We start from the raw sequence: 25,505 nt of genomic DNA on the forward strand, positions 1-25,505 counted from the left end.
GCACCTGTATCCAAGAAAAATTAGATTTTCATTGATCCTAAGCATGCTAGCTTCTTGAAGATTTTCTATGGTGGACGGAAACTAGATCCATGAGGGATTCATCCATCTTTGCTCTGGACTTTGCAAAAGATAGATGAAGAAGATGGTAAGGACAATCAATTTTTCTCTCACAAACCAAAATCATTTTTAGAAAGAAATTCAACATGCAAGCATAAGGAAGAACTTGATAAGAAAAGTGATTCATGTCAATCGAAGATGGATAGTGGTGGTCAAAAAGGTGTCCCAATGCCTGCACCTTTTTCTCTTCAAAATCATATTTCCATTGATCCCAATCAAGTTGAATTTTTAAAAAGCTTCTATGGAAATGCATGCCTAGATCCTAACAAAGTACATCCTTCTTTACTTCAAATGTTGCAAGATCTTGAGAAAGAAGACCCACGCAAGAATTATTTTCTTGATAATAGAACATCTCCTGATCCAAATGTTAAAAAGGATTCATTTAGTTCTTCATGCACAAAAGAAGACGAGGATTCTACATCTAATGAAGGAGATGGTTGAGAAATGGTATCTATAGAAGAAGAATGGTCTGGTAATGTATCAAGGAATCATTGTGAAAATTTCCAAGCCCAAGAAAAACTATTCAATCATCTTGATTGTAATAGAAAAGAAAAAGAAATATCATAATCTTGAGAAACTATGCAACATATGATTGAAGATGAGGAAAATGTTGATCAAGGTGAATTTCATAATACTTTTATTCCTACTTGGTGCCTTGATGCTTCAGATGATGACTTCCTATGTGGAGAAGATCTTCCCATTCATCCTTCCATGATCATTCATGATGAGGAATCTATTGATCATGTCAATACTTCAGATGTTCTGGCACAATATGAAATCGCTACCATTGATGGAGATAAAAGCACCAATGAACTTATACAAACATCTTCTTTCCCTGAGGAAATGGAGATCTTTACATTTGATGATATTGATGAACTTGTGATTAAAAGATCGATTGATGAAAAAGAAAAAAATCAACTTCTAGGAGAAGAAGATGAACCATATAACTTTGATTCTTTGTCATGCATACCAACTTTCACATTTCATGAAAGATGTCTTGGAGAAGAAATGATGATTCAAAAGGGGATAGATATCATTGAACATATTGAAGATAAAAGCTATATGAATATGAAAACAAGTTCCTCTATTCCAACAAAAATACAATTGAAATCCTATGGATCATTGAAAGTTCAAGGAAGTCCTCTTTTTGAGCCTTTTCATCAAATAGGAAATCCTATGCCAAAGAGCTTGTATGAGAAGAATAATGTTGATAGAAGAAGTAATGAGTTAGCAGAGACTCTCATGGGAAAATCAAATGAAGGAAACTCTTATGACTTTTTACCCCAAGCTTGTGCTTGAAATCATTAGATGGTAATTTTCTCCATGAAAAAAAATCTTTACTTTAATCCTTTATTCTTAGAGGAAGGCATTTTGACTGATGATTTCCAAGTTGGTATTCAAAGACAAGGCTCAATGGTTATAACTCTGTAGGTTACTTCACTCCACAGATTGTATGAAGGCAATCTAATATGAAGTTTGGTATCTTCTTGTCTTAACCATCAGAAGACAATTTAGATGGAAAATTTTGATGCTAATGGGATGAAAAATGAAGTTATGGCCCACCATGTTGATGATAGTATCAATGTAACTCTATAGTACCTAAAAATTCAAGATGATCTTTTGGAAGATAAAGAAGAAGAAATTTATCATGAGAAGATTGAATATAACATGGATGTGCTTCCCAGTTGGAATAATTGCATAAAGGATTCAACTATGATCATTCCCATGGAAAAGTAAGAGTGTCTAGTGTTTGAAACAAATTCAAGACTTCATGATGATCAATCAATAGAAATTCAACTAGAGGGCTTGCCAAGTAGAAGAGAGGATCAAAGATACATTCAAAAAAATGATAATCTTATACTTCAACTTTGAAAATGAAGTTATCAATCACATGCTATAGGAAGCAAAATTGATTTTGAAGTCTAAGAATTTTTATGAAGCCTGGTTATTTGGATAAATTCTTTCATCCAGAGATGTGGGGCATGCTACGAATCTTAGAGTTAGAATTCAAGGAGCACATTTATATTTGAACCCATGGAAGCTTAAGAATTGTCACATGTTGGTACACCATGGTATTTATTTTTCCCACCCAGTGAATGGATTTGCATGATTATACCTTGGGTCACTGGAGGTAGCGTAACCTACCTTGTATATAGTCTAGTTAAGAGTTTTTGTTGTGCCTAGTTTTCTTTCAGTTGTCTGGCTTTTGGTGCTAGTTTCCTCCCTTTTGCAAAGTGATCCCTTAGGTGACTCTATAGCCCTTTGGATAAACCATTGTTCTAATTATTCTTGATTTGAGCTTCATCCTTGTTAGTCCTTGTCCCCAGTTAGAGCCAGTTGTTACGCGGTTATAAAATTGTTTCAATTTTTGAGCCATGGTTATTTTTGAAATTTGCCTCATTTTAAGCTTTAAATTGGTCTTTTCATGTTTGATTTTTTGAAAGATCTTGTCCTTCACTATCTCCAGCTAGTTTCTAGCTCTTCCCAACACTTGAAATTTTCAAAATTTGACTTCTAAGCCACAAGTTATCACAAGTTAATGGAGACACCCAAATTACATGTTTTCAAGTTTATCATTAACCATTAACCTCTCAAACAGGTTAATGATAACTCTCAAATTGCACATTTTGGAGCAGGTTAATTAACCTCTCCAAAAATGCATATTTCTTATCCTCTCAAAAAGGTTAATGATAAGCTTCAAATTACATATTTTCTAGTAGGTTAATTAACCTCTCCAAAAACATGTATTCATTAACCTCCTTGAAATAGTTACTAACCTCATTGTTCAAAAGTTTAAAATTCCATATGTGATTCAAATTGGTGTAACATTTTTGCGAAGAAAGAGAATTAGGTTTGAAAAGATCACTTCGGCTTAGAATTTCATTGACAAAATTTATCTACCACCCAACTTGCACATCTGGAGATCAGCAACATAGGGGTGAAAACAACAAGGATTTTCTTGAACTCTTTGAAGTAATGAACCTTTCTAGAGCTGAGCTCGATCATATAACCTTTGTTTTTATTTTACATTGAGGGTGATATAGTTAAACTCTAAACAAACTAAAGGAACAACATAAGAAGGGAGTTCAAGACCCTGTCAAATTCGACATAGGAACCTGGTTGAAATGTTGGAGACATGAAAGATCGTTGGTTCATTCTATACGGGTACATTTACAACAAGGAATTTAAATGATGTATTGCATGAGATGAAACCCTCTCTAGTTATAGGATGAGATATTTGTCACAAAATTGCCATACGTACAGCTCACATTTTATCATCCCTTCACAATGATTGCAAGACAATGATTGTACAAATTGATATAAAGCTCTTATAGATGCCATATCTTTTGGATTGAATGTGACTTGTTTAACAAAATTCACAATTGAACTATGGTTGAATTGTTTAACCAAATAACAGGCTTCAACTGGCGGCTTTGTAAATTAATTTGGCAATTACAAAGGTCCCAACAACATTGTACAGCTAAATAAATTTGAGCCCAACCCCAAAGATTGAGAGCATTTTGCAATCTAATCTTGAAGATAATGTAAAGGAGGATGAGAAGAGCATTTCAACAGCAAAATTTATGTCCAAAATGGAGTTCATTTGACCATAAATTTATTAAAATTACTATTTGAAGGCTAAACAGAATGAATAGCTAAAGATGAGATATCTAGCTCTCGAGCAGCATAAATGATGTTCAAAAGGGAGTTTGTTTGTAGAGTTAAGTATGCAATGCAAAAGAGGAGATGCAGAGCTTCTGAACGACATAAATTTTATTCACAATAGAGGTGTTTCATCTAGAGCTAATGCGGTACAAAAACATTGATGAAGAATTGGTTGGCATGCTTCAGATTGCTATGGTCTATGTCTTGCTTTCTCCAGACCAACGTCCAAAGATGAGCTATTTTGTCAAAATGATCAAAGATATCCGTAGAGAACAGTCCCTAATGTACAAGTTTTTTTTTCACTATCATAGTCACCCTCAATTTATAAGGACATAGGAGCAACTAGTCACTAGCCTTGAAGAGGTTCATTCAGTTTCATATCTTGCACTTAGTTGTTCTGGAAAATGGGCAGAGCTCTTCTTTCTTTAATAGATTTTGAAAAGTTGCAAATTATAGTTGGCTCCAACATAGCTTCCACGTGCAAAACTAGTTATCTAATACACAACCAACATCTTCAATGTAGGCATTCTTAGTAATTATAGCTAAAGTTTTTTTTTGGAAGCTTTCCTTGTATAGGTTAATTTTAGTGAGGTTAATTAACCTCACCCAAATCACGTATTTGGGAGGTTGTTATTAACCATGAAGAGGTAGTTATTAACCTCTGTGTCTATATAAGGGCTCTTTTGGGCTTTCTAGAGGGACTTTTTTGGGGGTTTTAAAAATAAGGGAACACTATGTTGAAATTTTCATTGAGAGATAAATTTTGGAAAGTATGTACACTTTTTATCTCTGAAATTGAAAAATCTCTATTATCTTCTTGGTGCAAGGAAATGAGATGAGATGTGCTTTGGGTTTCTTATTCTAAAACCAAAATTGTTATATGTTGTAGTAGACATTCTCATGGTACTGTGCAAGTGTTTATGTATAATGAATGTGCTTGATAATACTGGTTGCTTTCAAGCGTAGTTCTTGATCACCTTTGTTATCATTCTTTCTTACTCAAGAAGGTTGTAAGGGCATGTGGTGCATTCGTCCTAAACGGATTTCTCTTGATCTTTGATGTTTTAGATTCTTTATTTGAAAATATTTTAAAAAATATATCATACAAGGGAGCTACCCCTCTAAACACAGAGGAAGATCGCATACCAAGGGCCTATCCAACTTTTGTGAATGGTTTTCCACACACTCCGTTGGGAAAATTCTATTGTGACAAGCCAAGCCTAGTCTCTGACCCCTACCCAGACCTGCAACTGGTTCGAACTGCAAATGGGGCAACCCAGGGAAGTGTTGACATCATTTTCCCTATTGGGGGGATGTCAATAGAGTCAACGACTTTGATGATGGGTCAAGAGACTCTAATGAGTCATACAATGGCTCTTGGCTGGAAGGAAGTAGTTCTTGAAGAATGCAGGTCATATCATGTTGGAAGATCCTAGAGTGATCAGTGGTGATGAGGGGTTGGAAATAATTGTTCCAGATAGCTTGGCTGAAAATGTGTTTGCCAACCTAAAGCTCCACCTTATTGGTATGTTTGTCTCCTTTCATCCATCGATTGAGATGGTCAAGAAGTGGGTAAGTTAGAGATGGAATTTGAAGGGGAGCGTGTTGGTGTCAGCCATGTTGAGGGGTTTTTTCTACTTCAAATTCAAAGAAACTAAAGATATGACTATGGTGATGGTAGGGTCCTAGTCATGTGGAAAGCATAGTCTTGTAGTTTTTAAGTGGCACCCGACATTGGATCTGGCGAAAGAACTAAATAGGATGGCTCTTGTCTGGGTCAAGCTACCAAGACTTCCACTTGAGTTTTGGGATGAGAGGATCCTAAAATCCATTGGTAACACCTTTGGGCACTTTGTTTCTATAGATATGGTTACTTTACAAAGGTCAACATTGGTCTTTGTGAGGTTTAGTGTGAATGCGGTTGTGGGTACTTCCTTACCTGAGTCTATTACTCTAAGCTCGAAGTGGGGTGAAAAAGTTTAACCCATCATTTATGAAAATGAGGGGTTATTTTGCCAAAATTTCTTATTATTTGGAAATTTGATTATAGATTGTAAGAAGTTGAATAAGAAAGTTGAGGTGGAGATAGTGGGGAATAGAGAACTAGGTGCTTTTCCTCTGGACTCAAGGGAGGAGGGAGTTAGACCTTTTGTTAAAGGGGATGAAGAACTTGATGGTAAGGAGGCAAGCCCTTTACCTAGGAAGGAGCCAATAGTTAAGAATGTTAAATCTCAAGCTGAGAGGGTGAAGGGAGTGACATCACCACCAAGGAAGTAGCAAGAATAAAAGTTTTTTTCCCCTTGACTTGACGCAGGAAGGGTTAGGATGGAAGAGTTGGAGTCCCACTAGATTGTGGGGAGGTCTTGCTCGAAATGAGAATCTAAGGAGCATTATGTGCTGGAAGGGGAGTTGGGGGAAGTGGAGGAAGGGGAAATTTCTATAGTTGATGATTCCTTACACTTTCTACAAGGTATTGAGGAGCTCCTCAGTACCCCTTCAAGGAACTTCATGTCAAAGGATGTTTTTAGAGAAGGTACTAATAAGGCCTTGGAGGAAGGGGAAGTGAAAGACTCAGTGGAGGGGGAGGTCACTAAAGTTCTTTGTTGGAATAATGAGGAAATACTAGCTAAGTTGGTGGATCCCTTGGCCTAGCTGGAGGATAAGGAAGGGAAGTGGCAAACTCAGAGAAGACAAACAAGGGTATCGAAGAAATCTGAGATGGTTGTGGAATTCAAGATGGATGTAGGGAAGTCAAGAAAGAAGAGTAGAAGAACAAAGCAGGTGGCAAGTGGTAGGAAACCCACTTTGGAGTCCCTGAAAAAGGGTAGAAAATGATTATTCTATCATGGAATGTGAGAGGGTTGAATAGCCCTCATAAGTAGTTTGCACTTAAACAACAGTTGCCTAAACAAGAAATTGATATCCTTCTCATCCAGGAGGTTAAAATGAATATGTTTAATTTGAAGAGTATAGCAAGTTTTGTATGGCTAGGGGCTAATTTTTTTTATAGTGAAGCGAAGGGAGCTTCAAGAGGAGTGGCTACCTTCTAGAACCCAAATGTTGGTAATGGAAGCTTAATTTATAGTTCTAAAAACTATCTTATACCTAAACATACGAAGCATGATAAGATATGGAATATTGTTAATGTGTATGCTCCTAATACCAAGCAAGGTAGACACAGTTTATGGGAGGAGCTTTCTATTTTACTCTCATGAAATAGAAACACCTTTTGTATGAGAGATTTTAATTTGCCTCTGTACTCTTTGGAGAAGGTTGGAGGAATGATTGATTTTAATGATTGTATGAAGAATTTGGTTGATTTTATTTATTAATGATTTAGTGGATATGGAGATGTGTGGTGTGAAGTTCACGAGTGATCCCACAATAATGGGTTCCACTTTTTGACCAATTTTGACACTGAAATCAATATTTTTGCAACAAACGTAACATTCAAGTGACTATATCTCCAAAACTATACATAATTTCAAGATGACATAAACTAGTGATTTTGAGTACTTTGTTCCTACTTTGTAACCATAAAAAAATTATTTATATCAATTTTTTTTTATCTCCTCCCAAAAGTGGTACATAATAAAATTCAATATTTTAAAAAGTGATAGTCCATTTGACACACATAACTTTTTTTCTAGAAATGATAATGAAGCAATTCTTTTGATGTTAGATTTCTAACATCAATATCCAGAGGATGCATTTGGTTTGATTTATTTTGGTTGAATATTGTATAGTTTATGATGTTTTGAAGTGACATGAACCGTAATTCAGACATACGTTCCGTTTGACACATATAATTTGAAGTCAATTTATCATAAACCATTTATTTATTTTTTGAATAGAAAGGTATCTCAATAAGCCAGTTCCTCCATATTTTTCAAAAAAAATTTGACTTAATTTAATAATTTTTCTGAGGTGTTAAAGTTGGTTGATGTTCAATCAGTAATGAACCTATAATGAGTTAAACTCATATTTGAAAGTCTTAATGATTAAATTATGTATTAAAATTATAGTCGTTGGAAAGCTTGCTCCGAGTAGCACATTTTGACATGTTTTATTTTATAGTAGGAGATCATTCTCCTACAATTATGGAAGTCAAAAGAGCAAAAAAAAAAATTGAAAAAAAGGTTAAATTTTTTGTGATTTTGCATATTCGCACGAACATGTTTACCATATGTTCGTGTGAACATGCTTATCATGTTTGTGTGAACATATTTATCACATATGTCCACATCAACATACAAAATATGTTCGCGCGAACATGATTTAAAAAAAATTTCGCGTGAACATAATAAGTATGTTCCTGTGAACATATGGTAAACTCAATTTCCCATTTTGCATTTTTTTTTTCATTTTTGTTCATCCCAGTAAAGTGGAACCCATTATTGTGGGTTCACCGTCACATGGTCAAACAATAGGAAGGGTGTTAACCTTATCCAAGTCAAACTAGATAGACTTTTGGTCCCAGCTGGTTGGGATGGTTTAACCTCCTCCTCTCTCATGGGATTACACAGGACAGTCTCAAATCACGCTCCCATCCTTCTTAATTGGAAAGAACATTCCTTTGGGGGGCCAAGACGTTTAAGATATGAAATTATGTGGCAATCCCATCTTGACTTAGAACTAAGGTGACAAAGTGGTTGGGGAATTAAGGTAGAAGGGACTGCTATGTATAGACTCTCTATAAAACTAGACAATATTAGAAGAAATGTATTGCCTTGGAAAAAAAGACATTTTGGTGATATCTTCAAGACTAAGGTGGAGGTGGAAGGTAAGTTAGAAGAACTTCATAAAGCTATGGGGGAAGGCCTCACTACAGATAACATTATCCAGAAGGAGGATAAATGTAGAAAGATCTGGAAGGAAACAATGATTAGAGAGGAGACCTACTAGAAGCAAAGATCCAAGGTGTTATGGCTCAAGCTGGGTGATAGGAACACTGTGTTTTTCCATAGATTGGCCTCAATTCATAAATGGAGAAATACTATTGATAATATCAAAGATAATAATGAAGTGAACCTTTCTAAACCTAAAGAAATAGGGAACTGGGCAATGGTTTATTTCAAGAACTCTTGTTTGGAGGAGCATAGAAACTTTAGGGAGGAGGATAGGCAATGGTTGATTAATTCCATGCCCATAATGATCTCGACTAAGGAGAATGAGGAGCTAGCTCAAATAGTGACAGAGAAGGAAGCCCACAGAGTAGTGTTCTTGATGAAAGCTTATAAATCCATGGGACCTGATGGTTTCCCCCCGGTGTTCTTCCAACACTTTTGGGAAGTTATCAAGTTGGATCTCCTTTAGGCAACCCATGAATTTTTTAGAATTGGTAAACTTCTTAAACAACTTAACAAAACCAATTTACAAACCATATCCTTATTTTTTTCATCAACAAATCCCTCTGGTTGCTCTATGTAGACTTCCTGTTCTAATATACCATTCAGAAAAGCAGACTTTACATCCATTTGGTAGACTTTGAAACCTTTGTATGCAGCATATGCATGTAGTGTTGTGACTCCTTCCATTCTTGCAATAGGGGAAAATGTTTCCCCATAATCCAATCCTTCTTCTTGTGAATAACAGATCTGTCTCATCGTTTGTGATACAAAAACCTATTTTCGTCAAATCTTATTTCTCTATCAAAACTCATTTTTTTTCAAAAACTAAAAATACCCTTTTATAGATATTAGATTCAATATCATCATTATATACATTTTTGAGTGTTTTGATTAGTTATAATATGTTATAATCTCAAAATATTATAAGTCGATATTTCAACATTTCAGAAGGTGCTCTCTCAAAAAATGAAAAAAAAATAGTAAATCATATGAAAAAAATAAAAAAATTATATTTATCACTAGAGGAGAGAATCCTCTTCACGAATATGTAATTTTTTTTCAAGAAGGTATAGATTTGATAGGGAAGTTTTGACGGGAGGAAAAAATTGTTGGATTCTGAGAAGGTCGAACTTGAGTACTTATAACAAAGAAAATATACATCAAAAATAATTATTTCTTTTTTTGTTCACTAGCTATACATGTCATCTATAAAATATTTTCAAATTAGAACTAAAAAAGATGATTTGCACATACTTGTTTGACGGGAACTACATCCTATATTTTTTACAGTTAAAAAAGGGACTTCAAAATAAAATAAAATGAATAAATTCTTAGTCAAAAAAATAATAAAAATTATAGGCATAAAATTCATACAATTCTACACATTTCATCAGTTTACATCATCTTCATATTTTAAACACAAATACCATTTTTTTTGTCATTAATGTTGAACTGTCACATTTTGATATCACATTTCTTTATAAAAGGTGACACAGGTTTGTGCTTTTACCCCTGGCCTTATTTCTTGTTATCTCACCATTCTCATCAAGTTTGTTTCTAAACACCCATTTGGTACCAATTGCATTCTTATAAGTTAGTCTAGGAACTAAGGTCTAGGTTTTGATCTTTTCAATCTAGTCAGTCTCCTCTTTCATAGCTTTATACCAGTCATCATCTTGTAGTGCATCTTTCACTATTTTGGGTTCAATCTTGCTCATTAGACATGATTCATTTCTTAGTCTGTTCCTTGTCATTGGTCTAGCATCCTTGTCACCAATGATTTGTTCTGCAAGGTGATGTCTTCTCACATACTTGGCTAATCTTGGTTCTATCCTTCTTTCCATGTTTGGTCCTTTAGTTTTAGAGTCATGTTTCTCTTCTCCATCTGGTATTTCATCATCTCTTTCATGTGTACTAGATTTAGAGTCAGATTGTTCATTTTTTTCATTCCGCAACTCAACTTCTGAATGCAACTTGACATTCATTGGTTGTGACTCGACTGATACTAAAATTTGTTATTGATTCCCAACTTGATTGGTAGCTTCATCTTCAATAGGGATTCCTTCATAGAAGTATACAAAAGATCTGTACTCTTCTGATTTCCTATATTCATCAGCTTGGACTTATGCATGCTCATCAAAATTTACATTTGCATCTTCACAATCTTGTTAGTGTTAGTATTCAAACACTTATATGCTTTGCTTTTAGTGGAGTATCCAAGGAATATTCCTTCATCACTCTTTCCATCAAACTTGTCATTTCTAATATCTTTAAGAATATAGCATTTACAACCAAATACTTTGAAATGTTTAATATTTGGTGAGTGACCATACCATAGTTTAAAAGGTGTTGCATTTGTACCTTTCTTGACTTGGACTCTATTTAGGGTGTAAACAGAAGTGCTTACAGCTTCTCTCCAGTACTTTAGAGAAATATTTTTCTCCATCAACAATGTTCTGGCACAGTCTATCACTAATCTATTCCTTCTTTCTACAATACCATTCTGAGGTGGAGTTCTTGGTACTAATGTTTGTCTTTTGATACCTTTGTCATTGCAAAATATTTCAAATTCTTTTGATGTAAACTCACCTCCTCTGTCTAATCTTAGGCACTTCAAAATCTTTCTTGTTTCCTTCTCAACTTTGGCCAAATACCACTTAAACATTTGAAATGCATCATATTTTTACTTTAAGAACATGACAATCATCATCCTAGAGTAGTCATCCACAAAAAAAATTATGTATATATATCCTTGGTAGCTTTATACTTCTATTGGACCACATAACTATTTATGGACTAGCTCTAATACTTCTTTGGAAGTGAATGTTTTGTTTTTGAAACTAGATATAGTCATCTTTCCTAGTTTACATTGTTTGCACATTGTGTTTTCAGGTTTCTTTAGCTTTGACAAACCTCTGACTTTCTTCTTTTTTTTTATGCTAATTAGATTATCAAAGTTAACATGACACAACCTTTTATGCCATAACCAAACATCATCAAGTCTAACAACAAGACAAGTTGCATCTTCCATATCTAAGTAAAATAAGTTACTCCTAGTTTGTTCACCTTTTCCTATTAGATTTCCATCAGTGTCATAGATTTTGGCAGTTTTGTTTCCAAATTCTACTTTGCAGCCAACATTGCCTAACTGTGATACACTTAGTAAATTGTAGTTCAATCCTTCAAAATAGTATGCATTATCACATGGAATTTTCTCTATAAGTTTAATGAAACCTTTTCCTTTGATTTGGCATGGAGCATCATTTCCAAATCTAACACTATTTCCATCATATTGAGTAAAGGTAATAAACTTACTTTTGTCTCCTGTCATGTGATGTGAGCATCCACTATCTATAATCCACTTGTCATTTTTTTCACACAAGTTACCAATATTATTGCTTCATCTCCATTTGATTCATCCTTCATGGCTACATAGACTACTTCATCATCATTCTCATCAGAATCTTCTTCAACAATGTAGCATATTTTGCCTTTGTCCTTGTAATCTCTGCTATCGTCTTCTCTCTTGTTCTTGTACTTAATTCCTTCTTTGCAGTTCTTCTTTTGTGTACACCTTGTAGCAATATGACCTACTTCATTGCAATTAAAACAAATGATAGGCAACTTACCTTTGAATTTACCTTTTCCTCTATGAAATCTTCTAGCTAGTAATGCTTCCAATTGTTCCACATCTTCCTCATCTATGTTAATGTCACTAGATACATGTTTTCCTTTTCTACTCTTCTTCTTTGAATTTTTCCTCCTTGGTGTCTTTCAATCTCAACTTGGCCTTGAAAGTAGATTCAAGATTCTCAAGTTTATAGTTATCAAAGTTTAACAATTCAAATACAGTAAGTCTTCCCACAATTCCTTCAAAAGTTAGTGCATTTCCTGGTACACATCTTAACTCTTGGATGGCTGAAACTCTTATAGCATAGATAGGGAGTAGGGTTCTTAAGTATTTTATGTTGACAGTATCATTTTCTAATTGACCACCTAGACTTCTTATTGCACTTACCACTTCTTTCATTCTAGCAGAATATTGAGCAACATTCTCACCTTCCTCCATTTTCATGTCATCAAAATTTCCTCTAAGGCTTTCTCTTTTTTCTCTTTGAACATTCTAATATCCTCCATAGATATCTATTAAGGCTCTCCACATTTTGAATGCAGTGTCACTTCCCTTGATGTCATCAAATTCAGCATAGCTGAGTGCAGAGGCAATCTCCAACATTGCCTGATTGTGCTCCTTCCTTTTGTTCAAGTCATCTGTAGAAAGGGTCCAACTAGATCTACATGTTCCACTCCAATTGACATTTTTGTATAGTCACCTATTGATCCAAGGTGTAGCTTCATTAGACTTTTCCATGCAATGAATTTGTCTCTGTTGAGCTTGGGAACTTCTCTCTTAGACATCTTGATCTTCTTGCTTCTAGTACCTTTAAACTAAATTAGTAGATAAATCTGATACCAATTGTTAGAAATGCTTTAGAATAATTGAGAGGGGAGGTGAATTAGTTATTCAAGGTCCAAATGTCCAATTCAAACCTTTTATCATCTAAAGTGTGCCCATCAAACTATTCATTCATCCAAGCTTAAACTTTCATACTTAGCAAGTTACTATAAATCAACATGCAAGCATAACACATAACATAGTGATTTACGTGAAAACCCAATTTGGGAAAAACCACCAGTAACATTCTACTCAATTCTCACTCTTCTAAAGTGATGCCCTATGAAAGGCCTGCCCTGTTAAAGGCTACAACACATCGTTAAATGTGACCTGGTTAAAGGATTTATCCACACTGTTAGAAGTGGGACTAGTTAGAGGACTTTAGAATATTCACTTGGAATGATACCCTGTTAAAGGATTTACAAATGGCTATTAAGCCAATCTAAGTCCATAGGATTTAACCGTAACTGATACAATTACTAGAGAGTAACAATAAGGGGTTTTGACCCAATTACAATTCACAACTTATCTTGTAGATTTCAAATCACCATTCAACTCATAATATTTTGCCTAGCTTTCAATCTCTTCAGCTTTGACATCTTGTTCTCCTCTCAAGGTTTGTCTCCTAGAGTCTTCATGCTCAATGTACCAGTGCAATCATCTCTTTCTGATCACTTATCAAAGTAGAGTCTCTGTGCTTTGTTCTTCCTTCTCCTAGATGCCTTCTCCTTGACACCCTTCAACTACTTTGCAATTTGGCACCCCAACAACTCTTGCTTCTTGGTCTATGACTCCTTAAATAGAAGTTTGGAGTCCTCTTTCCCGCTTGATTCTTCCATCCTTTAATTTTGGTTTGAATGGATTAGGTAGGATTCATTGAATCTAACCCACATTTTGTTCCTTCTAGAAACATCTTGAAGAATCCTCTTGAATTTGCTCAAAAATGGTTTTCATAGAATTCTATGCCACCAGCTCATCATCCTTATCCTCGAAATATTTCACAAAATTCAATGTGATAACTTTGTTAGCTTAGATTTGGAAAATCTTTGACCTTTAAAATAATGCAGCAACTCGGCACTATTGAAATTCTGATGCTCGGCACATATTGTGTTAGTCAGCATCAGTTACATTTTACTGATGCTCGACACTTATTGCGGATTCACTTGACATCCACTAAGTTTTCTAGTTGCTTGACTCCTTCTATATTACTCAACACTTGAACTTCACTCGACATACACTAGATTTTGCAAATTTGCTCGGCTCCAACTAAAAATTTGCTCGGCTTGAACTAGCTTGCTCGACACTCACTAATGAACTTAGTTAAGCTTTGCAGTCAACCTTGTTATAACTTATATTTCTAGTGTTTCTAAGTGTGGCCAACATTTGTATCTTCCAGTATACTATCAATACATCATCTTACCATTGTCTTAACTTATCCTTGTGCTTCATTACAAAACCATAACTCAACCTTTCCCTTAGGTTCTCTTGTTACATCTTGTTGATTAAATCCTCTTCATCAATCAACTAAGTGATAGTACTTGGATCTTATAAGAAATTGCCATTCTAACAAATAGCAAGTTTGACATCAATGACAAAACAATGATTGAAAACATTCTTTATCAACAATCTCCCTCTTTCAATCAATCTTCAGTAGTTGATCTTCAACAGTGATCTTTTCAATCAAATTTCCAACAGTGACCAATGACTTCTTCAAACACATGGACCTCCAGAATCTCCAACAAGAAGAAATATATGTTGGAATAGCAACAAAATGCTCCTTATATCCAAAAAAACACTAATACCATATAAAACTCAAATGCTCCTTATACTAATAAAAACTAATAACATATGAAACCCCGCAAATATGAACCTGTGCAATGTACACTCAATCAAAAATACACCATATACCAAGTGAAATATGGTTCCTACTAGTGTCAATATCAACACCAGCCTCCTACAAGGAACAAAACAATTGTGGCTTGAAAAGATGCTTCACATGCCACAGGCCAATACTATTGGTCTACAAGACCTGCACTACCACAGATGTATCTAGATCTACAGTTTACAGCCTACTCCAACACCCTATGGAACCACGGTTTGCAATTGTCTCCAACACCCTATGGAACCAACAGATTGTACAAAGATGGGTCCTGCAAGGCACATATTTAGCCTTCCCTCACATGAACAACTCAATATAATTATTGAAGACCAAGTATGAACATGGACTGAAACCAATTGTAAATTCCACCCAATACAAATCTTGTAATAGGCCTTGTGTTGGTTCAACATGCCTTAACCCACTACTCCTCCAAACAACACAAAGTAAATGAACAAAAACAAATGCGAATATTGTAAAAAACACAACATATCTACAACTTATTATTTATTTTTATATATACATTATATATAACCAACTTATTTTCTATTTTTATAAATACACAGTACATTTCCCCATACAAATGTGTCTATGATTTCAATGGTGTTACCTAACAGACAACAATAAAATTTTCACAGCCAAATAAAAACACAAATTGCTTCCATTTTAATCTATAAAATACTAGTACACTTTCATGCACTCATTACACCCAAAGGTGTGATCAATAGTTAATATGTTAAAAAAAGTAATATATTAGTACGCACACACAATATAGTATATGTAAAGCACTTCTAAGCTTGGAAGGAGAATATGTGTTTCCCATGGGCACTAGCTAAATAGCCGAAAATGTGCACCGATTGATAGCCAATGCTAGTTACCTTTGTCAGTATGTTTGCACTGAGTTGTATTGTACTGATAACATTTTTATTACCATGCAATGCAATGACAAGGCATATTAATTTCTCCCTATCTTTTGAAATGTGAAAACAATGAAATATAAGATATGCATTCTAGAATATTTCTTTTTTCATTTTTCTTTCTTAAAATTTTATAGAAAAAATAATACAATAGCTTTATCTAATTTAATTCTTTAAGTTTCTAAAGATGAATTAATTAATTTATTTTTTTGTTAGATTTATTCAAAATTTTTAGTTTAACAATATATTATTTTATTTTAATAAATTTAATTTAAATTAATGATAATTAGTTTTATGTTGTTGAATTGTTATTAATTTCATCTTTCTTAAGTTTTGTATACAATTTAATTAATATTAATTTGAAGTTATTTCAGTTTTTTCAAGTTTTTTTTTTAAAGAGGGGTAAACGCTTTCCACAAACGGGGGACCTCATCCCCATGAGATTTGAACCTTGATGGCAAGGATAACAACACAACAACTTAACCATCACAACATGCCACTATTGGCAAAAGGGTTTGTGGTGACCTAGTGTGACTCGAACCAGAGTTGATGCGTAGCACCGGGATCATTAGCCTAACACTACGCCTCACGACTCGCCTTCACACCAACTCGGCTATTCACTCACCCTTAAAAGGGTTTGTGGTAACCTAGTGTGACTCGAACCGGAGTTGATGCATAGCACCGGGATCATTAGCCTAACACTACGCCTCACGACTCGCCTTCACACCAACTCGGCTATTCACTCACCCTTAAAAGGGTTTGTGGTAACCTAGTGTGAATCGAACCGGAGTTGATGCGTAGCACCAAGATCATTAGCCTAACACTACACCTCACGAGTCGCCTTCACACCAACTCGGCTATTCACTCACCCTTAAAAATAATTTAAAAAATAATTTAAAAATAATTTATTAGCATTTAAAAATGTTTCAAATCTAAACATATGTAAATTTTATTAGCATTTAATTTATTAGTTTTTGAAAAATAATTTATTAGCATTTAAAAATGTTTCAAATCTAAACATATGTAAATTTTATAAGAATTTAGGATAGAATAAATTTTATCACATTTTAAAAGAGTTATTACACAATTTTCATAATATAAGTCAAATAAAAGAACATAAGATTGTGAATTTTTTCTTTCATTTTCTTTTCGTACACTTTTATTAAAAAAATTGTATAAGAACTTTATTTTATTTAATAGTTCAAGTTTTTTGAAAACTTTTTAAATATTATTTAATTAACTTTAAATAATATTGAGTATATATTTTTTTAATAAATAAAATTATTTATTTTATTATATATAATAATTTACTTTTATTTTAAATATTTAAATAATGAAATATACTAAATAAATAAATAAATTATGTAATATTAAAAATTATTAATTTAACAAAGTAAAATAAATCGATTGTATAATGTTAGAAAATTCTTTAAACAAAGATTATATAGTATTAAAAAAAAAATTGTTTTAGATAAAATTAACTACAAATCTATGTAAAAAAATTGAGCACGTGATTCATAAGCAAGCAAAGTTAAATTTATTAATCTTTTAAAACTTTATAAAATTATTTTTCTATCTTAATTTGTTTTAAATTTTCAAATGTTTAAATTTAAAACAATTAAATAAATTGAAATAACTTTTAATGTTAAACAAATTTCATACAAAATTAACAACAATTTAAATTACTAACAATTCAAAAACATTAACCTAATTCTCTTAAGTTAGATTGTAGCTTAACGTCAACTTTAGAAAAACATAACCTTATTTCTTAAATAATTTTATTAACATAAAATAATATACAAATTCTATAATTTCAAGAGTTAATGTATTTTTTAAATTACAAGATAATTAGCACGTCTTGTCATTGCATTGGAGGTAATAAAAATGTCAGTACAGTGCAAACAGACTAGGTAAACGGCAAAAGGCCAGCCAGTGCAAACTTTCGGCTATTTAGATAAGGCCCTTCCCATGCTTTATTGTACTCTTTTATCTTTAATTATATAGTATATCACGTAACCAGAAATAGTGAAACAAGTAGGCTACATGGAAACTGAAGCGTCTAGGCAGTGACGGCAGATGTAGATGTGGAGGTGGATGAGTGAAATGTAAATCGAGGGCGGTACTTCAAACTCCAGCTACATGTTTTAGAATCCACAACGCCATACAAAGCTCTGATTTTGTGGGACCTCATGCTGTACCAAAGTCTGATATTATTCCACCATACAATCCCTGATATTGTTCCACCAAACGCGATCCCGAAGCCCATCCCCACAGCAATCATGGAGACTCTTTCATCTACCATATCCCATATTGATTTGCCTGCACCCTCTGTCGATGGGAGTAGAGGAGGAGTTTTATTCTTGGAGCTGCAACTCTCTAGAGGTTCCCCGCACAAGCACGGAAGGTTCTTCTGGAATGAAGTGGCGTCGAATGTCTGTAGCTGCGTTCCTTTTGGTATCCGTCCACAAAGCCTGTTGGAAGATAGATTCAACGAGGCCAGCTTGGTCAAGAGAGACAGATCCTCGGGAATTCTCCCCTCCAGCTTGTTTTTAGACAAATCTAGCTGCTCCAGAGTTGATATCCACCCAAGGGAACCTGGTATCTCGCCTTCCAAATGGTTTCCAGACAGATTCAGCAATCTCATGCTGCTCATATTCCCCACGCTTTCTGGAATCTTTCCGCTGAGATTGTTACATGACAAATCAAGTATGGTATTTGATGTCAGCACATATTCCACCTTGTACTCTGTTCCTTTCATTACAACGGGTAAGTCCTCGTACAGTGTGTTTCCACTCAGTTTTGGATCTCCCAGCTTTCCGAATCCTTGGAGACTACCAAGATTAGTGGGTATTCCTCCATCAAACTTGTTGTTTGATAAATCTAGCACCTGCAGATTCGTGAGGTTTTCCATGGACGGAGGAAGACGACCATGAAGCTCATTATACCCCAGGCTCAAGACTCTCAATTTCTGAAAAATATTCAGATACCAAGGAAGGTCACCTCCCAAATGATTGTTTCTGAGATCCAACAGCTGAAGATTCATGGAGTTGGCCAAGGATGCAGGCAGAGTCCCGGAGAAACTATTGGAGTGTGCAGACAAAACTTCTAAAGAAGAAGAAAAGTTCAGATACAGATTTCCGTGAAATGAATTCTGCGACAACTTTAGCCTCCTTAAAGATGTGCAGTTGCTAATTGTGGGGGGAATTCTTGCCGATAAATAGTTGTTGGATAGTATCAATTCTGTCATTAAGTTGCAGCTGCCGATAGAGGGTGGAATCTCTCCACTCAGCTTATTCTGAACCAAACTTAAGCGCTTGAGAGCAGTGCATTTAGTTATGCCCTCTGGAATTTCCCCATACAATCTGTTATCTGACATATCTAACTCCTCCAACGAGACCAAAGCACTGATAGATTCAGGAATACTCCCAGAAATGTTATTGCTCTGGAGCAGCAGCCTGGTAAGATTCCTGAGTTTCCCAATACTGTGAGGCACAGAACCAGTGAAGTTGTTGAAATGAAGAAACAGGTATGTTAAAGATTTGAGCTCTCCAATGGACTCGGGTATCATGCCCGTCAGATTGTTGAAATGCAAAGTCATAAATGTTAATTCTCGGAGGCTTTCTATACCCTCTGGAACTAGCCCTGTCAATTGATTGGTGTCCAAGTGTAGTTTTTCAAGCTTGGTCAGTCGAGTTATTACTTGGGGTATGGTGCCTGTTAAACTATTTGTGCCCAGATTTAGAAAAGTTAACTCTCTCAGATTTGCAATGCCATCAGAAATGGCTCCCACGTATTTGTTTATACCTAAATCCAAGCGAGTTAGGTGGGTGAGATTGAAAATGAGTTGTGGGATTGTCCCTGAAAAATTGTTATTGATTAAGGAAAGAGTGGAGAGGGGTAGCAGGGAGATACTCTGAGGTAGGGGTCCGCTCATTCTGTGGTTCGTTCCAACATCAAGCCACACAAGATTGCTACAGTTTCCAATCTCTGGAGGGATGGAACCTGAAAGGTTGCCTGGGCCATACAGCGACAGTTGTAGAAGCTGTTCCAATTTCCCTAGTTCGGCTGGAATATTGCCTATCAGCGAGTTATCCCCCAGAAACAACACCTCAAGTGATGAACAATTACCCAAAGCTGCTGGGATTCGAGACCCCAACCTGTTTGATTGCAGGCCAAGCAATTGCAATTTCTTCAACATCCCCAGTTCAGACGGGATGCCACCAGTCAAGAAATTGTGTGGGATATTAATGCTCGATAAAGCAGAGCAATTACTGAGAGGAGGGATGCCACCGGTCAGGAAATTGTTTGAAATATCAATGCTGGATAAAGCAGGACAATTACTGAGAGGAGGGATGCCGCCAGTCAAGTTATTGTTTGAAATATCAATGATGGATAAAGCAGAAAAATTACTGAGAGGAGGGATGCCGCCAGTCAGGAAATTGTTTGAAATATCAATGAGGGATAAAGCAGAGCAATTACTGAGAGGAGGGATGGTACCTGTGAGACTGTTATAGCCAAGAACCAAATCAAGTAGAGACGTGCACTTCCCTAGAGCATTTGGAATGCTCCCGCTTAGATGATTGAAGGACAAGCGGAGATGCTGTAAGTTGCCCAGGCCACTGAATTCTTTTGGTATGCTCCCTGTCAAATTGTTGATTGAAAGTCTGATCCACTGGATTTGCGTACAATTCGCAAGAGATGTGGGGATGGAACCCACCAGCCAATTTGATTTCAGATCCAGTAGTCTCAACGCCTTCAATTGGCCAATCTGAGGTGGAATGCTTCCCCTCAACGAATTATCAGAAAGATTGAGAACTCCTAGTAAAGAAAGGTTCCCTATGAAGGGTGAAATAGTACCTTCCAATCCCAATTGAGGCAGAACGATGGCCACAACTCGCTTGGTATTCTTTCTGCACCAAACGCCATTCCACGAGCACACATTTCCCGAATTGGTGGAAGTCCAGTTGGAAAGGCAGTGCATTGGGTCTGCAGTAATTCCATCTTTGAAAGAGAGTAGGGATTCCACGTCTCTCTTCTCAAAAACATCTTCATCGCCATTGTCAAGCAGCATACGGCCTTTCACAAGAGAAAGCGTTATACTCATCAGGGCATCATGGGCATGTAAGGCAGAGGCGTGAGAAGAAAATGAGGTGTTGTAATTGGGCAATGAACTGGTTACTGTGAAAGTCAGTGCCAAGCCCACCCACATGAGCATCCAAATTAGTGCATGTCGTGTCTTTTGCCTGCTGCAATCCATTTTTTTAATACTGAAACACAATGGCTTGAAGACTCATTGTGGCCGCCTCCATATATGTCGCTTGCCATTCCTTCTCCTCTTCACGCCGTATTTGACACGAGCAGTTCGAGGACTTCAAGCAGTCGTTTAATTTAATTCAAACCCGCGTATGCCGGCCACGGGCCCTCTCTCTGACAGTAATGGTTATGATTTTTCCATGTTTTCCAAACTACAACTACAACTATCCATAAAGTAGCCCCAAAAAGAATATATAGCTACATAACAATAAATGGAGGGCCTGCCTTACAGCCTGTGCCATGCCTATAGCCTGCCCACTTATCTGCTAATACAAAAAGTACTTGTTAGAGACTTTTTTATAGTATAATTTTTCTTTAGAGTGTGTTTAGTCGTGCCGTATAGATTTTAGTCGTGGTCATTTGTTCGGCGTTTGTGCATTTGACGAGCTCACTCTCTCTGGCCCGGTCATGCATTTGACGAGCTCAGTTCTTTGAAATATTTATTTCTGTCTCACGTCACTTGCCAAAGCAGCGTTCTTCTTTGATGTTTTCTCTCTTTACTGCTGCTGACTCTGATGTTACTTCGTACGAAAAGATGGATTTGGATGGATTCATACTACTGGCACTAGAAGAAGAAATAGTGAGGATCTATGGACTTATCCACAAAACTTGGATTATTAAGATGAGGACCTCCTGCGGATCTTTTTGCACCATGTAAATCGAGATTTGTTATTTTAGTCGGAGTTTGGAGGTGTTTAAAAATGATTGAAGTTAAATCGCCAAGGAGAAGATATTCAAAGCGCTGCAAAGTAGATTAAGCTTACCTATATTTATTTACAATATCAATCAAATCTAGGCACTCAACCAAGAATTCGTTAAGATATGATCAAAGAATAATAAAAACCAAAATGATGAGATATATTAACCAATTCAAGGGTAATATAGTAGCGTACATAAACAAGGACGCATAGCGTCAAGTTCCTGCCAAAAGTTTATAAGATCAAAGTATTAAAATATTAAAAATGTATGCAATATAGCTAGGTCCTGTAGTTGTTCCAGTTCTTGCTAAAGTAGCTTACCCAGATCTTGCTTCCGCTATTGCTTTTACAGAAAAAGATCCAAATTCTTATGTTCGTGCCCTTTCAATAGTAGGGGATAGACAGATTCTGACCCAGGCTTACGGAGAGGAGGGCGTCCATCTTATATATTATGTACGTTATACAACCAGTCATCTTAGTAGAATGTCAATTGATTTCTTAATACTTATGTATGTTTAGCTTAAGTCTTATATAATTCTAAGTATTTAGATTCTCCTTTAAGCAAAATTAAATTGTAATTTACAATGTTCAATTTGCAACTTTTACAAAAGAATTTTATTCTAAGACTTATATGTTTATGTTACTATTTTATGACTTTTATTAAACGATATTTTTAATTTTTGTAATTAACAAATATAAAGATAGAAAAAAATGATATAAAGCTTTATTCCGTTATTTGTTAAACTAATTCACATTATAAAACTAGATTTTCCAAATATTTACATTGTAGAAAAGTCTAAAGTTCACGAGAAATATATTTTAATTTAATTTTTCAAGAAAACATATGTCAAAACATGAAGAAGATATTCTTACATATTGTCAAACTTATTTATTTCATTTCAGCAAGTTGTCTTATCATATTAATGGTAGCAAAGATATTCTTACATACTGTCAAACTTATTTATTTCATTTGAGTGAGTTGTCTATCATATTAATGGTAGCTATAAAGTTTCAACAACAAAAAATTAAAGTGAAAAAATAAAAGCTAACTCATGACCGTAGCAAGGATGCAACCAATAAGATTAGAAATAAAAGCTAACTACCAGTCCTAAAGAATAAATGGAGTCGGGAAATTCAACTAATCAAAACAAGAAGCAATGGGGAAATTCAAAAGTAGGTGATTGATAAAGTCATATGAATAACGATTGCCACTTAGTTGCCAGTATTTGTCCAATTAGTTAATTATAGTTTAATATAATATAATTTAATAAAAAATAGTTTAAAAATATATTATATTTTTATAATATAAACTTACTAAAGATTAAAAATTTGAAATTATATATTTAGAAATATTATTTTATTTATAATATAGTTTTATATAATATAGTGAAATAATTATTTATTAAATTAATCGAATGTTAAGGTTTAAAGTAAAATATTTAATAAGTCTAAGGTTAATTTTGACATTGTTTTAATATAATTTAAAATGCTTAAAATTATTTTAGACATGTAAGTAATTAAAAGAATTAAAAGCAAAAAGTACAAATACATTATTTAATAAAAGGATTAAGAAAAATATAAAATATATTTGTATGGATTGTTAATATTAATAATTTTGATAAATGATATGTTTCTATTAATGTGGGCTCATTCCATCAAATTCGTGTTTAAGATGTGAAATCTTTTAGCCAACCATTGCTGAGATAAATGATTTGATCATTTATAATTTAAAAAATAAACATGTTAACTTTAGAATAATTTTTAAAAAATTAGAAAAGAAAAAATACTAAATAGTAATTGGTGGAAATAAAAAGTTTTAATAACGAGTTAAAATAAACTCATTACAATAGTATGTAGCCTTTTGGAAAATACTAAAAAAGGGACAATTCAACCAAATGATAGTCATATGAATAGAGAAATAAAAGTACACACTAAGAAAGGTCAATTGTATATTCAAAAAAAAGATTTTGTAAATAAAAAATTAAACATAATTTAATATTAAAAATATTTATTTATTAGATCATGTATGTAGCAAAATAATGTTAGATCGATCAAAAGGATAATGTAGGGACACGTCTAAAACACATTTTAAAACTTTCTTTTCCATACAAATGACTATTTTAAAATAATTTTTAATCTTTGACATAACCTAACTTTATGAAACAATAAATATATTTTTTAACTTAATGACATCATAACTGATGATGTGAAACAAGTTTGGAGTAAGACTTGATGATAAAATTGTTTGAATGTTAAATATATTTCTAAAAAAACATTTGTTGAGAGTATGAATAATAATTTGGTATTAATGTGCAATTGAAGAACATCTTACATTTGTATTTATTAGAATTTTATCAGAAATGATTCTTTTAAAGATAATATTAAATATGTGATTTTTCATGTTTTTGGTAATATTTGGGATTCTCACTCACTTAAATTATATGTGATTCAAAAGTATTTTTGTGTAGGGAATCCAAAGTTTAGCTATAAACTTTTGTAATTTTTCATCCACATTATTAACTCTTTCTTTTCAAATATTTTTCGTTATTACTAGTATTTTTTTCATCATGATCTTGCACACAGTTATAAGTTTGTAAAAAAATTAACTTGACTACTTAAGCTTTATGTATCAAAATACATACAAATTCTTAATACTTGGCCCCAATCTTATCCTTATACATCATTGCACACCCGATTTTATTTGTGCAAATAAGTACACTTTCATTCTTCTATCCATTTTCCATTGAAGGTTGCCTCACAAATTTGTATTTGTAGTCACAAACATGACTATTGTCTTTCTAAAATATAAAATTCAAATTTGGTTAATTGATTCGTTTTAGTTTTTCAATTTGAAGTGATTAAGTGTAGACTTTTTAAGGTTGTTTAGAGTTATAATTTTGGCTATTTCAAACTAACAATTAAAAACATTCATTAATATTCTATAGTTCACAATTCCTCTCATTCTTAATGACTACAAGAGATCTAAAGAATCAAACACTTACATCTGGTACAATCAATGGAATAATAAAATTATATGTATTATTACAAGATAAAGAAGTAAAGTAAAGATAGCCATATGCATACAGAAATTAAAGTACACTTTAAGAAAGGTCAATTGTATATTTATAAAAATTATTTTCTAGGTACAAACTTAAATTAAATTATTGAATTTAAATCTAAAATACATATATAATAAACACAATACCTTTATTTTTAGTTGACATTCAATAATCATAACTATCATAAATAATTAAAACCTCAAATATAAAATTAAAGCTACTTATCCTAGAGGTATCCATTATTATTTCATTTAAGCATTCTAAAGCATACTCATAAATTTCTAAGGTAGTGCATACTCATCTTTCACTTGATTGATATGAAAGCAATAATATTTTATATAAACTCTACACAAGTACACAAATTATCCATATACATTTTTAAAAAGATTAAAAATGAAAATTAAAATGTCAAATATACTTTTAATTTTGGGCTTAATCCTTTTATACACATCTACCAGGAAAGTAGGTGTACCTAGAGATCTCAGTCTTGACATCTTCAAATTGGTAATTTTCATCATTGTTGCTTTAATAAGCTATAGGTAAATCCACACCCTAC

General features: G+C 33.9%; 1 protein-coding gene across 2 annotated transcripts; it reads right to left on the bottom strand.

The window, feature by feature from the left end:
* Positions 1–17,786: 17,786 nt before the first annotated feature.
* LOC149542554 (uncharacterized) lies at positions 17,787–21,453 on the bottom strand. 2 transcript variants are annotated; one of them, XM_089797472.1, is made up of 2 exons: positions 20,375–21,151; positions 17,787–20,098 (listed from the first exon to the last, which is right to left on the bottom strand). In XM_089797472.1, the coding sequence occupies exons 1-2, from the start codon at positions 21,134–21,136 to the stop codon at positions 17,939–17,941; spliced, it is 2,922 nt and encodes a 973-aa protein (XP_089653598.1). In that variant the 5' UTR covers positions 21,137–21,151; the 3' UTR covers positions 17,787–17,938. The 2 variants fall into 2 exon arrangements, with proteins under 2 accessions (XP_089653598.1, XP_089653597.1); XM_089797471.1 differs by having other exon boundaries at positions 17,787–21,453.
* Positions 21,454–25,505: the final 4,052 nt, after the last annotated feature.

The sequence above is a fragment of the Cupressus sempervirens genome, chromosome 8, assembly GCF_028749045.1.
Source record: "Cupressus sempervirens isolate cs-2001-9-10 chromosome 8, ASM2874904v1, whole genome shotgun sequence".
Classification (NCBI taxonomy): domain Eukaryota; kingdom Viridiplantae; phylum Streptophyta; class Pinopsida; order Cupressales; family Cupressaceae; genus Cupressus; species Cupressus sempervirens.